At 48.2% G+C, this 14,810-nt stretch overlaps 1 protein-coding gene across 4 annotated transcripts in view; it reads right to left on the reverse strand.

Annotated features, from left to right (window-relative positions):
- The window catches only part of SH2D3C (SH2 domain containing 3C), a 74,986-nt gene that overhangs the window by 11,917 nt on the left and 48,259 nt on the right, over nucleotides 1-14,810 (reverse strand). For all 4 annotated transcript variants that reach the window (XM_079961972.1, XM_079961973.1, XM_079961974.1 and 1 more), the window contains 2 exons: nucleotides 1,801-1,929; nucleotides 111-559 (listed from right to left, as the gene is read on the reverse strand). In XM_079961972.1, the coding sequence (XP_079818098.1) occupies nucleotides 111-559; nucleotides 1,801-1,929 (578 nt within the window). The remainder of the gene's footprint in view (nucleotides 1-110; nucleotides 560-1,800; nucleotides 1,930-14,810) is intronic.

Genomic DNA, 14,810 nt, shown 5'->3' on the forward strand with positions numbered 1-14,810 from the left:
TGGGAGTTCCCCCAAGCCTGCTGATGCTGCCTCCTTGTATGTGGACGGTGCCATTCTGGCTACATGCAGACTGGCTGTTGGAGAACAAGTTTGCCATTGTATAGGCTTACCTGGTTGGGCACCCATCACCCCTTGTGATCTTGTCAGCCGTCAAGCCGTCAGTCATGGTAATGCTCCTCCGTTTGATGTGCCCCCCTTTCTGGCTGGAGTGGCTGTGCGAGCCACTGTGCTTCCCATTGGCAAGTCCATAGCTGGCCTCCAAGTAGCGCAACGGGAAAGTGCGGTTGATGGGGCAGTAGAAGATGGCCCCGCTTTGCTCAGAGATTGGCTTGCGGTTGCCCACGTAGAAGCGCACCAAGGCTGGCACATTGTCAAAGCTCTCCTGCTCAAAGAGGTACTGGATGTGAGTGCGGCCTTCGCTGGACTTCACCATCACCTTGTTGATCTTGAAGTGGAGGGGCTCATTCCGCCAACGGCACGTCAGCACATAATCCCCAAGGCTGGTGAGTGAGTCGCGGATCAGGAAGTCCCCGTTTCTCTGAATCAGGCTCTCAGACACCTGAAAGACCAGATGGAAGGTTTGTTTAAGAAAAATTTGCAATGCCCTGAAAGAAAGTGGGAGGCCCTTTGTTTGCTCAGGTGAATGGCTTTTTAAAAAAACAACAGCTTCTCATCTTGGAACGAGAGCAGGATTCCATTCTGAAGGTGAGTTGGGAAGAACTGTGCCTCTGATCATGTGCAGAGAACACTCTCCTCTCACCACTAACTAAAGTTCAGGAACACAGATTCCTAGGGTACCATGTTTGGACTAATGATGGGTCCTTGGTCTCAAAAGGTTGAGAACTATTGGGCTAAAGGGTGGAGAAACTTGAGCCTTTGGAGAAGGGGTGAGGGATTCCACAATGGAATGATCATTCTCATATATCCCACATTAGTCCCATCTACTGGGAGTGCTGCCCTCTTCCAAACACAATTATACTGTTAACTGAAAGTCCTATCTTTTTACAACAAGAGTCTCAGATTAGTGATGCTAAGCCTGAAGAACAACGAAAGCAGTCTTGTTTCCTATAACTGGCTGTTTATTTAATCTCTCTTGGATTCGTATCTTGTCCAATCTTAGAGTCAGGATCCTAATTTTCCCTGTTGGAGAGTGAGCACACAGTGTGCTTGTAAATTCCCAGGTGTGCTCCACCTGTAGGGTGGGCGTTTCCATTGCTCCCAATAATTCCTGCAGCGCTGTGGTTGCTCTGTGGGCAACAGCACATCTGTGGCATCTGGTTTACAGCCTTTTCCACTCTAAGGGGGTGATATCTCCCCACAAATGTTTGGGAGAAGGGAACCTGCGAGCCTCAAATTGTTGGGACTACAACTCCCATTGTCCCCCATTGGGCTGATGGGAGATGTATGCCAACAACTACTGGAAGGCCACAGGTTCTCCTCCCCTGAGCTAGTTCTCTGGATGTTTTGCATCAAGCAGGGAATTTGAGTAAATGGTCTACCAGATCTACTCCACGAGTCACAGCCATAGCAACAACCCTGCTGTGGAGGCCAGGTTCCCACAGGTCAGAGGGAACGAGACACTCCTGCCAAAGGGTGAAGCTTGCTTGAGAACAAAGCAAGGGTGCAGTTGGGGAATCCCATGTATAAAGGAAGGAGCTTTGTGACACTCCTGCTCCAAACCAAGGAGGATGAGGAGACCCAGGCAGCCATGATAGCATCCACCTTCTTCACTGCTGCACAGACACAGCTCACGGACACACAGGGCTTCCTCTAGCCAGAGATCTTCCAGCTGCCCCTCACCTCTCGGGGGATACGCCCATGATACCAGGCGTGGCTGCGGAGGTCCGTGCTGCTGAGTTTGAGCTCCTCTTCCAACTCTTTGTGAAGCTTCTCTGGGGATGAGTCAAGGATATATTTCTCCTTGGAGAACTGGGGGAAGAGAAGGAGAGAGAAAGAGCCTTAAATGAGGTGCCACCAAGTCAGGCTTCAGTGGTGGACACAACCAGTATGCCAGAGCCAAGCTGTGCCAGGTGTTATCCTGACACTGGGTGGTAGGTAATAAAATCAACGACAACAATAAAAAAAATAAATCAGAATACTACAATATCCAAAGAAAGGCAGTATTTACAGAAGCGGACATATCTGAACCATTTAAATTCTGAATGTCCTGGGACAAGTAGTTTTTAAGCAAGCACTCAGAGCATAGCACAGTGAGCACATGGTGTATTTCTGAAGAGAGGCTGTTCCCCATGGCGGATGTCACTACCAAAAAGACCCTCCTCTCTTCTGAGTAGTGGAAAAGAGGGAGCCTTTATGGCTGAGGCACCACTGGGACACTGACTCTCTTTAATCAGCTGCTTCATCTGTCAAGTGATCCAATATCTGAATGATCCCCTGAATCTCTAATCAGTGTTGTTTACACGCGAGAGGAGAACAGTAGAGGCAAGAAAGCAATTCATCCAATTGCGCAGGAGACCAAGTCACAGTCCCGCCCACTCACATCCCCATAAAACTTTGACAAATGATGTAAAAATGAATTGGAATTCCACAAGAATTTGCCTTTCTCCTAACACCAGAACTCGTGGGCATCCAATGAAGCTAAATGTTGGAATATTTAGAAAAGCGCTTTTTTCATGCAGCACAGAGTCAAACTAGGGAAGTCGCTCCCCCGGGAGGCAATGGTGGCCATCAACTTGGATGGCATTAAATGAGAATTGGGCAAATCCACAGAGGACAGGGCTATCAATGACTAACAGCCATAGGCAGCAATGCTTCTGAATCCCAGTTGCTGTAAGAGTGGAGAGGTTCTGCTTGTGCATCTGGTTGGCCATTGTGAGAACACAATGCTGGACCTGATGGACTATTAGCCTCATCCAACAGGCCTCTCCTTATGTTCTTCTGTCTCTCTCATGTAATAATAGTAATAAACTTTTTATTTATACTCCGCCCTCCCCAGCCAGGACCGGGCTCAGGGCAGCTAACACCCAAAAAATTGCAATAAAACATAATAGAAAAAGAAGAAAAAAACCAGTTAATTAAAATACGGGTTAAAATACAATTTAAAATGCAGCCTCATTTTAATAGTAGCCCATAAATCAAAACCATAAGGGGTGGGAAACATAAGGGTCAGACTGAGTCCAAACCAAAGGCCAGGCGGAACAGCTCTGTCTTGCAGAACCTGCGGAAAGATGTCAAGTCCCGCAGGACCCTAGTCTCTTGTGACAGAGCGTTCCACCAAGTCGGGGCCAGTGCTGGAAAGGCCCTGGCCCTAGTTGAAACCACTCTAACCTCCTTGCGGCTTGGGACCTCCAAAGTGTTGTTATTTGTGGACCTTAAAAGTCCTCCGTGGGGCATACCAGGAGAGGCGGTCCCGTAGGTACGTGGGTCCTAGGCCGCATAGGGCTTTAAAGGTCAAAACCAGCACCTTAAACCTGACCCTGGAGTCCACCGGGACCCAGTGCAGCTGGTAAGCACTGGATGAATGTGATCCCGCAGCAAGGACCCCGTAAGGAGCCTCACAGCGGCATTCTGCACCCGCTGGAGTTTCTGGGTCAGCTTCAAGGGCAGCCCTGCGTAGAGCGAGTTACAATAATCAAGCCTGGAGGTGACCGTCGCGTGGATCACTGTGGCCAGAGAAAGGTAAGGGGCCAACTGCTTGATACGGCGGAGATGGAAAAATGCCACCTTTGCTGTGGCTGCAACCTGCGCCGCCATGGAAAGGGAGGAGTCGAAGGTTACACCCAAGCTCTTGACAGAAGGCGCTGGCCCCCCAACCCCATGTCCTGACCTAGCCAGAGGACCTCTGTCTTCGAAAGATTTAACTTCAACCAGCTCCCATGCAGCCATCCAGCCACAGCTTCCAAGCATCTGGTCAGTGTGTCCGGGGCCGAGTCAGGGTGGCCATCCATCAACAGATAAAGTTGGGTGTAATCAGCATATTGATATATATGGTAAGGGTGGGGAAAGAAGCTGTAATGTAGGCCCTTACTTACAATGTTTATGACTACCAGTTCTGGGATGATTTCCCAGCTCCCTGGAGTGCTTGTAGCAAGGCCCAAGGGAATGGTTTTTTAAAAATGAATAAAACGTGCAAGCGAAATGAAGGGCCGAAGCTTGCCTGAAGGAGGGGTGGTGATGGCAGGCGTCCTGACCCTGGTTAACCAGCCACCGGGAGCGCTGCCTCAGTCACTCACACGTGGCTGCCGGCATTGCCACTGGCTGGGAACCAGGCCAAGTGTAAACAGACTCGTCAGCTAACATGAGCTGTGAAGTGGTTTCTGCTGTGAAAGGCCTGTCGGCAAAGAAGAGTCAGTTGACAGATCAGCTTGACTAGCCAACTCTGAGGCGATGCACCTTGATTGGTGTGTGCTTGAGTGCACAAAGGACCCAGTGGTGGAGTCAGGTAATTTTAGACTTATTCAGGGGTGGGGAGCACCTTCTTTAGAGGGAAATGTGTATTATTTCACAGCCTGCTGCATTTCTCTACTCATCCCCCCCCCAGTTCTGCTGGGAAGACCAGGAACCTCAGGCAGGCCTCTTGCCTTTCCCTCGCCCTACTCATTGTCCCAAGAGGGACATTTGCATTAAGCTACCCTTTGGGGAAAGAATCTTCCTTCTGCCTCTCCCATCACAGCAACCAAACACACAGTGCCTGATATTAGGTTATTTCAGTCGGCCTGAAGATTTTCAGCAGGTTAGGGAATTGGTGATGCAAGCTCAGCAAAAGTCATTCAATGGGGTGGCAGGGAGAGTTGGAAACAAAGATCTCATCAGCGGAAGGGCTCAGGTGGCTGCCACAGAGTCTTCTGCCCTGTTCAGCCAAGCAGCAGGTGGTTCTCCCCACCCCTGCTTTCCTGATCTCCTCTCTCATTAGGCAACTCAGTTCAGCAAAGCCACTACCACTTGTAAAGAAACCATGCTGGTTTTGCAGCACTGGGAGAGTGGGGCAACTTAACATGCCTTTGGTTCAAATTAATGGGAAGCAGAAGCCTGTTCTAACCACAACACTCCCATAAGTAACACCCATTTAGACATACCTAAAGCAAGAGTATGGACCATAAAGAAGGCTGATCACCGAAGAAATTATGCTTTTGAATTCTGGTGCTGGAGGAGACTCTTGAGAGTCCCATGGACTGCAAGAAGATCAAACCTCTCCATTCTAAAGGAAATCAGCCCTGAGTGCTCACTGGAAGGACAGATCCTGAAGCTGAGGCTCCAATACTTTGGCCACCTCATGAGAAGAGAAGACTCCCTGGAAAAGACACTGATGTTGGGAAAGATGGAGGGCACAAGGAGAAGGGGACGAGAGAGGACGAGATGGTTGGACAGTGTTCTCGAAGCTACGAACATGAGTTTGACCAAACTGCGGGAGGCAGTGGAAGACAGGAGTGCTTGGTGTGCTCTGGTCCAGGGGGTCACAAAGAGTCGGACATGACTAAACAACAACAACAACAAAGCACCTCTTATTGGGGTAAATGAAAACACCGCGAGCAGGTTTTTGAACAAAGGTCTTCTTCAGGCTGGGTTGTTACGCAATAAAATGGGGCATAGGATGTGAGAAAAAGACATTGCTCCAGTCTGCAGTCAGTAAGATGAAGTGCAGAGTTTTATCTCCATTTCCCCTCAAATATGTGGCTGTGTGAATATTTCAGCTGCCTCTAGGACAGGCATTCCCAAACTCGGCCCTCCAGCTGTTTTGGGACTACAGTTCCCATCATCCCTGTCCACTGGTCCTGTTAGTTAGGGATGATGGGAGTTGTAGTCCCAAAACAGCTGGAGGGCCGAGTTTGGGGATGTCTGCTCTAGGACATCTGGAAAGAGGAGATACTACAATATTAAGATACAGCACTACCAATTCCTTTCACGGAAAATGTCCTCAACATTTTCCAAAGGACTCCTGCTTGCAATGTGCTTTAAAGATAGAAGATTAAGGCTCAAAGGCAGTGGCTTTATCTATGGCAAAAGGAAAAAGAAATAATTTGTGGCTGAGTTTAAGCCAGCTCCGAACCACACTTTGTTCCCTGATCATGCCCTCAACATTGCCTCCAATGTGAAAGACCTGGTATTCAGTGGGACATCATTTCCTACCTGCTACACCCACCACGGCCCTTTTCCTGGTGGCCCTGAACATTGACAACAAAATGGCCAACATCCCTCCCCACCCTCAGCCTGGCCCCGTGCTTAATTTTCAAGGAACCTTATACCTTCCATACAGAACTGACGGGATCCAAACTTTGGTGAACGAGCCCTGGAATTTCTGCCAGGCTCTGTCCCAAATCACTACAGCGCAGATGGGATTAAGGTGCCAGGCCTGGACTAATCGCGCCTAATCTAGCCTACCTATTAGTTTTCCTTGTTCTTTGCCCTCCAAATCCTTAGCTACCTATAGGGATTTAATGAAAGCTCCTCTCTCTCTCTCTCTCTCTCTCTCTCTCTCTCTCTGTGTGTGTGTGTGTGTGTATTAGCAAGGTTGCCACTTTCCAACACAGATAAGCTAAGACGACATATTCTACAGAGGGGTGTAGGGGTGTGTGTGTGTGTGTGTGTGTGTGTGTGAGAGAGAGAGAGAGAGAGAGAGAGAACAATAACCAACAAGAAGCAGCTGGCAAATCTGAACTGAAATAATGCGCTAGTAGGAAATTGCTAGTCCTTCCACCCCCCCTCCCCACCCATGCAGTCCCAAAATATTTCTGACAGATTGTGCAGAGAGGCATAAACAAACCCCACAAAGGGTTAGCCCTGCTGCATGTCATGCCGGCTGGTTTAATGAATAATAATGACAGATTTAAAAAGGGAATCTTCTGCATAAAGATGAGCTTTCCGCTAATGCCCCATTTCGCTAATGCCCTTGTGCACCTGAGCCTTAAACATACAATCCCACCCTCCCCATTTCCCCTGCTCTCCTCCCCATCGCTGGTTTCCTCTCCCTGGAGGAGAGGCGAGGCAATGATGTAATGTCTCAGCATCGCTGAATCAGGGACTCTGGTGGGTGAGAAGTTGCATGGCGATGCTCTGGGCAGGTGTGGCAGAATGAAGGAGAAGCTCATTAGCAGAGCACCTGCCTTGCGTGCAGAAGGCCCCAGGATCCATCACCAGCATCTCCAGGAGGGGCTGGGAGGGACCCCTGCCTGAAACCTTGGAAGGTAGCCGCTGGTCTGTGTGGACAATACAGTGGTACCTCAGGTTAAGAACAGTGGTACCTTGGGTTACATATGCTTCAGGTTACACACTCCGCTAACCCAGAAATAGTGCTTCAGGTTAAGAAGTTTGCTTCAGGATAAGAACAGAAATCGGGCTCTGGCGGCGCGGCAGCAGCAGGCCCCATTAGCTAAAGTGGTGCTTCAGGTTAAGAACAGTTTCAGGTTAAGAACGGACCTCCGGAATGAATTAAGTACTTAACCTGAGGTACCACGGTACTTAATTCGTTCCAGAGGTCCGTTCTTAACCTGAAACTGTTCTTAACCTGAAGCACCACTTTAGCTAATGGCGCCTCCTGCTGCCGCCACGCCGCCACCGCACAATTTCTGTTCTCATCCTGAAGCAAAGTTCTTAACCTGAAGCACTATTTCTGGGTTAGTGGAGTCTGTAACCTGAAGCGTATGTAACCTGAAGCGTATGTAACCTGAGGTACCACTGTACCGAGTGAGCGGGATCAAGGGGTCTGCCTCAGTATAAGGCAGCTTCCCATGTCTTTTGCAGAGATGTTTTCAGGTCTTCTAACACCTTCCAGATGCTAGGATCCCTGTATTAAGAATGCTGGACTAGGTGAGACCTTGACTCAGCAGCAGATTTCTCCTACACTTAAACGCAAGGATCACTAAAACTGGACAGCCTTTCGCTTTGTTGAATTTAAGACAGACTGACACCTGGGATTCGGGGGTTAAAAAGAAGTAAATCACGCTGGGCTAAAATGAAAATAAAGTAGCCACATACCTTACAAGGTTGATTGGTTTGTTGTTGTTCAATTGATTTTCTATACTACCGTATCACAAAGTGCTTTTGCCAGCTTTCAAAAATAGCATCCAGAACACATTAAAACACTCAATAAAACCAGTGCACGACAGAGAGTTAAAAGTGTTAAGAGCAGTTATGAAAGCCTAAGCATAATTTTGTATAGCAGCTAACCCTAAAAATCCAGCCTTAAAAATATTAATAATTAATAGTGAGGAGTCTCTCCTAAGAGCTCCTCCGGTGGGTCTCGCTGGGAATCAAAGAATCATAGAACTGTAGAGTTGGAAGGGACATAAGCAAAAATCTCAACTAGATCATACATGACAGGTGGCCGGCCATCTGACCTCTGCTTTAAAACCTCCATGGAAGGGGAGACCACCACCTTTTGTGGGACTCCGTTCCACTGCCAAGCAGCTCTTATCATCAGAAAGCTCTTCCTGAATCTCCCTCCTTGTAACTGGAATCCATTGGTCCTACCCTCAGGAGCTAGAGAAGACAAGCTTGCTCTATCCTCCATGTGACAGCCCTTTAGATATTTAAAGATGGATATCATATCTCCTCTCCTCTTTTCCAAGCTAAAAATACTCAACTCCCTCCACTGTTCCTTGTGAGGCTTGGTTTCCAGACCTTTGATCGTCTTGGTCACCTTCCTCTGTACACCTTCCAGCTTGTCAATAACCTTCTTAAGTTGTGGTGCCCAGAACTGGACACAGATGTATTGCGATGTGTAGCTGGTGATATATCATGGTGCATTCCCTAGCCCTACTTTTCACGTGTACAGCTAATAAGCCAGGTGTCCCCAAACATATATTTCTGCAGCTGGAAGGGTACTCTGTAATAGGTTGGGGTCTGGCAGTCTCTCCACTGAGCTAAATTCTCAGGGACTCTAAAGCAAGCCGTCCCCCCCCCCCATTTTAAGTGATAAGAGCGCTTAACAGACTGGGGTGGGGATTTGCCTCAGAGATGCATCCTGAAAATCAGAACTGGATACTGGGGCCTCTGCAAGGTGCACATAACTCTGGTTCATTGCTCACCCTTCACCCCCTCCCACCCCAACGTCCTCCAGTGTGCTTGAACCCTTATTAAAAATAAATAGTAACCCCAGGTCCCGCTCTCTTCCCCATCGGCACTCCCAGGGGGTGTCTAGGCCAGAGCAGATGCTGTCACCATGGCAACCCCCATGGTGACCATGGGCCACTGATGCTGTCACCATGGCGACTGCTGCTGCAGCCCCATATTTCCTCTACTACAACTTCCTCCCCTGGAACAAACACTCCAAAGGAAGGTGGAGGGAGGACCCCTTCAAGGCTAACTTTTCTCTGTGGTTATGAGAATTGCGAGGTGGGGGGAAGGAATCATTTTGGGCCTAGATTGTCCAGACCTAACCATTCAGGCAGCATTGGGGAGAGGATGGAGTTTTGTGTAGGGAGAGGAGGTGAGATGAGAAGAGGGCAACAAGTACTGTAACATACAGCCTTTGCCAACCTGGTGCCTTCTCCAGATGTTTTGGGCCACAAAACCTGCACTGGCTGGGGATGATGGTTGTTGATGCTTGAAAACATCTGGAGGGCTCAAGTCAAATTCTGCCCTATAGCATTTCACAAATGAAAACAGTGTACTCTGATAAAGGGATCAGGGTTTGAGCTCCACATGGATGAATGGTTTTCTTTGCCGTCCCCTCATTTTCACTGCAGCTGCCTGCCTGACACTATATCTAAGAGCAAAGAGGATGTGTTTGCTTTTGGTTCAATATATTCACACGAGGGCAGCGGTGGGGTGGTGGAGGAGAGGCATAGTTGCCCTGCATTGCATTATCAACAGTTCACAATAAACCAAAATGGTAGGTGCTACACCTGCCTTTAGTGATCATGGGCATGCATTTACCATACTGAATAGTGATGGACTATAAGAAGCATGTGTGTCTCTCTGGCCAAGCCAGATTTGACTTCTAAAAGTCATTGGGGGTGGAGGGATTGATCTCTGGACCCTGGAAAAAAAATGACAACTCTGTGGCCATTTGTCCTAGTCAGATTTGAACAAGGCAACTCCCAAAAGGCACGACAGGGGGACGCTGATTTATCAAACATCTAGACTGCCAGAGTGCATGTTGTTCCATTTGCGCCCCCCTCCTCTCATTCAGCTCAGCTGTCTCTCTGGATTTTTCCTTGCCTGCTCTATTCCCTTCTACCACTCCTCCCCTCCGCCTCACTGATGGACCTCCTGCAGAGAATAATAAGGGAGTCTGGAGGGCAACTGCGACTGAGGCCAAGGCAAGGAACAGGATGACCTTGGCGTAGTAAAGGCCAAGAAGAAAAGAAAAGAATAGGAGGGAGGAGGAGATGAACGGAGTCCGAGGACACCAGCAACAGAATATAGCTTTTCTAGTAGGGCAGTTTCCTGTACAGTTTGGTACCACTGGTCCATAGACACTCCTGACAGGTCCCTCCAGTGTCTGGTTAGGATACTTCTAGCTGCTGACAGTTAGTGACTTATGAGTTCCTTGTTCTGTGGGTGCTCATTACTGTCTTGGAAGATATTTAGTAGGGTTAGTTCTGGAATTGCTTCTATTACCTGTTTGTTTATTTTGCAGGTTTCCTGTAATACAAGCCAACAAGACAATGACATATTCCAACCCCCAAACACACACACAAAATCAAAACACACTACAACCAATCAACCAACCATGCTTTGGGCTCTCTTGGTTTCTCACTCCACCAGCAAAAATAAAATATCTATCCACATGTCACTGACACAAAAATTCCACTCATATACTATGTAAAGAATGAAAGTTGACTGTTTCCCCACCACACCTTTCTTTCTCTTTCTTTTGCCTGAAGTTCTCAGAAACACAGAATCTATGCCAGCTGTGGAACACTGTGGCATGGGTGTGGTACATGCCTATACCATCTCTTCTGAAATTGGTAAGAAATGGCAACACACACAGGTCATGAGGGGAAGATTCTTACCATGGGCCAAACAACCACTCAGGATTTAAAAGCATGGAGTTTTATTTCATGATACGGTCTGTGCTTGTTTAAGAGCTCTGTGCATCTGGTATGCGTTACAGAAGGTTTGTAACATGCAAGGAGCAGAGTCGCACATCTGTGGGAGGTGTGGTGGGAGCTCAACCTGGCCCATCTTATTCTCTGTGTGATGAGGAATAAACAAGTGGTTCCTCCTCTCATTCAGCCAGGGTTCAGAGAGGTCCAGGGAGCAGAAATGGCATGATGAAGAGGCCAGAGTCAACTTTTGGAATGTGCAAGTGAACAAAGGCAAAGGGCTTTACATCTTCTTTTTGAACCTGCTAGGGGTGGGGTGGGAAGTGCTGAAGAGGCCTAGAAGCAAGCCAGTTTGGCTACAGCAGCTGCTTTATACAATGTTGAATGCTCAAGGTCCAAGAGAAAATTGGGTGGGGGTGGGAAGGCACCAAACAGCCATGGGTGGGGAAGACAGATATGAGTGAATGTCCTTGGAATGTACTCCTTACTTAAATGCCTTTTTCTTATTTGCATATAAATAAATGCTGACAGCTCACCCCCCCAAGATGTTCCAGAGGGGTCTACTAAACTGCAGCAGGGGACAAAGCAATGCCTGCTTTGATGCTGGTGCAATCCCCCCACTCAGCTACCTCAATGCAGGATGGGTGTGTGGGTGGGTGTATGCTGAATATAACGTACATCTATCTATCCATCCCTTATCTCACTCCAAATGCTGCATCCCTTTCCTGGTCTGCTATTGGCTAGCAATGATGTAATTGCTTCAAGCGCCGGGTGCGCTGCCATTGGTAGAAAGAGGCAGAGATGCTGCTGTCAGCTTGAAAGCCCCCAGTCATTCATGCAGAGTTAGCATGCCAGTTTGGGCACAAAATCTGCACACATAAGCCAGCCAGCCTAGGAGCAGATTGAATGTCTGAGGAGGGGACAGTGGGTGGGGTGGGGCTTTCTCAAGCTCTTGTGCTGTGCGGGAGCAGGGAAGCATGCACACACAAGGGCACACACACACACACACACTGAACACTTATCACACCTTTCTTAACCTTTACATTGCCAGGATGGAGCTCTGCAATACTCCATTCAATTCCGAAACCTTGATCAAAATCAAAAGAAACCAATATTTTAAAAACAGGCCCTGGCATGTAATGCTTTGGGCACCTTTGCCCTGGTTGTTGTGACAGGCTTCCAGCACCAGCCTCTTGATCACAATGAAGGATACACAAGGATATATTTCTTGACAGGTTTGGCCGGAGGGTCGTAAGAGGAAAAGAATGTGCAGCTCGCCCAAGCACCGCCCAAGCACACCTGCAGCCATAGTAACGTGAGCTTTGTTGGTTGGAGAGATGCACTTTTGCATTCAAGGCACCCCAAATGGGTGAGGTGTTACCCTTATACCCAAGGGGAAAACAAAAAAAAACAAAAAAAACCAATTGTCTCACATGTACGTAATTCTGCTGGATTCTGGGCAATAGTGGGAGGGGCCATTCAGTAGTACAGCAACTGCTTTGCATGCAGAAGGTCCCAGGTTCAGTCCCTGCAGTCTCTACCTTCAAAGAATCTAGAGGAGCCGTGGTGGCAGCAGGGGACCTTCCATCCAAGACCTAGAGGAGTTGCTGCCAGTCAAAGGTCTTGGGAAATATGCTTGGACACCTAAGAGGAGACTACTGTAGCAATTAGGGCCAGCCCAAGGAATGCTGCTTCCTGGAGCAAGCAGAATGGTGCCACACACCTCCATGTACCAAATCCAGAGGCATTGTTGATGAAACAGCACTCTCCAGCAAACCTGAAGGCTATAGGCTAGCTTTAGTTGTGTAAGGCAGTTGTGTAAGGCACACACAGCTCTGTTCTCCAGCACCTCACCATGGCTGCCTAGCTCCTTCTCATTTGCTGCTTGAGGCAGCTGACTCACTCTGCCTTATAGTATGACAGGCCCCAAGACCAACCAGATTTTAAGAAGGCCTTCTCCAAAAAACCAAAATAGGGAAAATACTAGCACCTGTGTGCCAGTGCTTATAACTGAGGATCCAAAGGAGCCAATGCATGATAAAGATCTTGCCCAGGTACTGGCCTAAGGTGCAGTCGCAAGGTACATCTAGAGCCAGCCCTACCATTGGACAAAGTGAAGCAGGGTAACTTCCAGGGCAGCAAGCGGTCAATCATTTTTGGGGGGCAGGCAGCAATTTGGCCTTTTATGCCTCAAAATGCCTTGGAGCCATGTCACTAACTTTAGGTCAAAGTCTCTTGGAATAAAGGTGGAGGCTCAAACACAGGACACCTGGTTTTTTCATTTTCTGTTTTAGCACACACAAGATTGTCTCTGCACTTCCAGAACTGAAATGCAAAGGACATAATAGGAGCCTTGCTGGATCAGACCCAAGGTCCACCTAGTCCAGTATGGTATTTACCACTGCAGCCAATGGGATAGCTCCAGGAAGCCCACAAGCAAGACACAAAAGCACGTTGCATTCAGAAGCAGACTAAAAGTGGAGGCTCCATTTGTATGTGATAGCCTGGCCTCTCCAGCTAGCTCAATAAAAGAATGACACTTTCGGCAAGGTCATAGAAACAAAGGAAGGTGGCTTATAGTGAGTCGGACCAATACTGGTCCATTTTGCTCAGTATTGTCTACGTAGCTTGGCAACGGCTCTTCAAGGTTTCAGACAGGGGATTGTTTCCTTTCCTACCTGGAGATGCTGGGGATTGAACCTGGGACCCTCTGCATGCAAAGCAGGTGGTCTGCCTCTGAGCTACACCCCTTCAGTATTCTCAAGGTAAGAGACCCAAGCAAATTCTACAAAATCTGCCTCTCAGCCAGCTGCCTTTGTCTACTTCTCCTTTTGGAAAGCAATAAGGGCTCAGTAGGATTGCACCAACAGTCTGCTTCCCACAGAGTCCAATCAGATACTTCTGGCAAGCACACCCCACCTCCCAGCCAAGCAGGACATGAAGACAACAGCTCCATTCCAGAAACTGCTACCTAGAGGTAGACTGCCTCTGAATCTTGAGGTTCTGTTTAACAACTGTTACCAGTCACCCAAGGTGCATTGGGCGTGAATCATTTTCTAAGTGCCCAAAGTGTAATTAGGGGCGAGGAACTGATTTGGGGCCAGGGTGGGCAGTGTTATCTGCCTTAACAAGGCGAAATATTTATTTAGGGGTATAAATCATTTTAAGATGGAAATGTTTAGAGATGACTGGTGGGGTGTATTGGAGTAGGATATAGAAAGACCACCCACCACACCAGGACAAGGGGTGTGGGTGGGTGTAGAAAAAGAACGATGGACGCACACGTCATCTAGTAGGACTTGGATTGGAGCGAGGCAAATACCGTAAGCAAATCTAGTGCTGTTGCTTTCTGGTCTCTGGATGACATCATGCTCAAATAATCAATTTCCCCCCTCAGAGAGAGAGGCGGAGGGGAATGCTGCAATATTTAAAATACATTTTAAGTCAGAAAATCAAGTGAAGATGTTGTTGTCAGAAATCCAAATAAAATCAAATGAAGGGGGGGGGTTGTACAAATAGGTGGGGCCTGGGGACCTTTTATAAAAAGGTCTGAATCCTAGGCAGGTACACAAGCACACACACCCCAGTCTGGAGAAGAAAAGACTTTTCTCCAAGACCTTCGTCTGTTCCTCCACCTCTACCCCGCTGCTCCATGATCCAAACACTCTTCCTCCTGCTGCAAAGTGGAGAAATCAAAGGTTGCAAAATACTCTGGATATCTCCAAAGCCAGGAGGTCACAAAATATTTCCCTCCCACCCCAGTCCTTGCACCCAGGCAGCAAGTGCATAGGAAAGTTAACTGTGGTCGTGGGGCATTACTCCAACCCAAGTGCCTTCCCTGCATCAGAAAGCAAGCTACCT

Source organism: Podarcis cretensis (genome assembly GCF_951804945.1).
Source record: "Podarcis cretensis genome assembly, chromosome: Z".
Classification (NCBI taxonomy): Eukaryota; Metazoa; Chordata; class Lepidosauria; order Squamata; family Lacertidae; genus Podarcis; species Podarcis cretensis.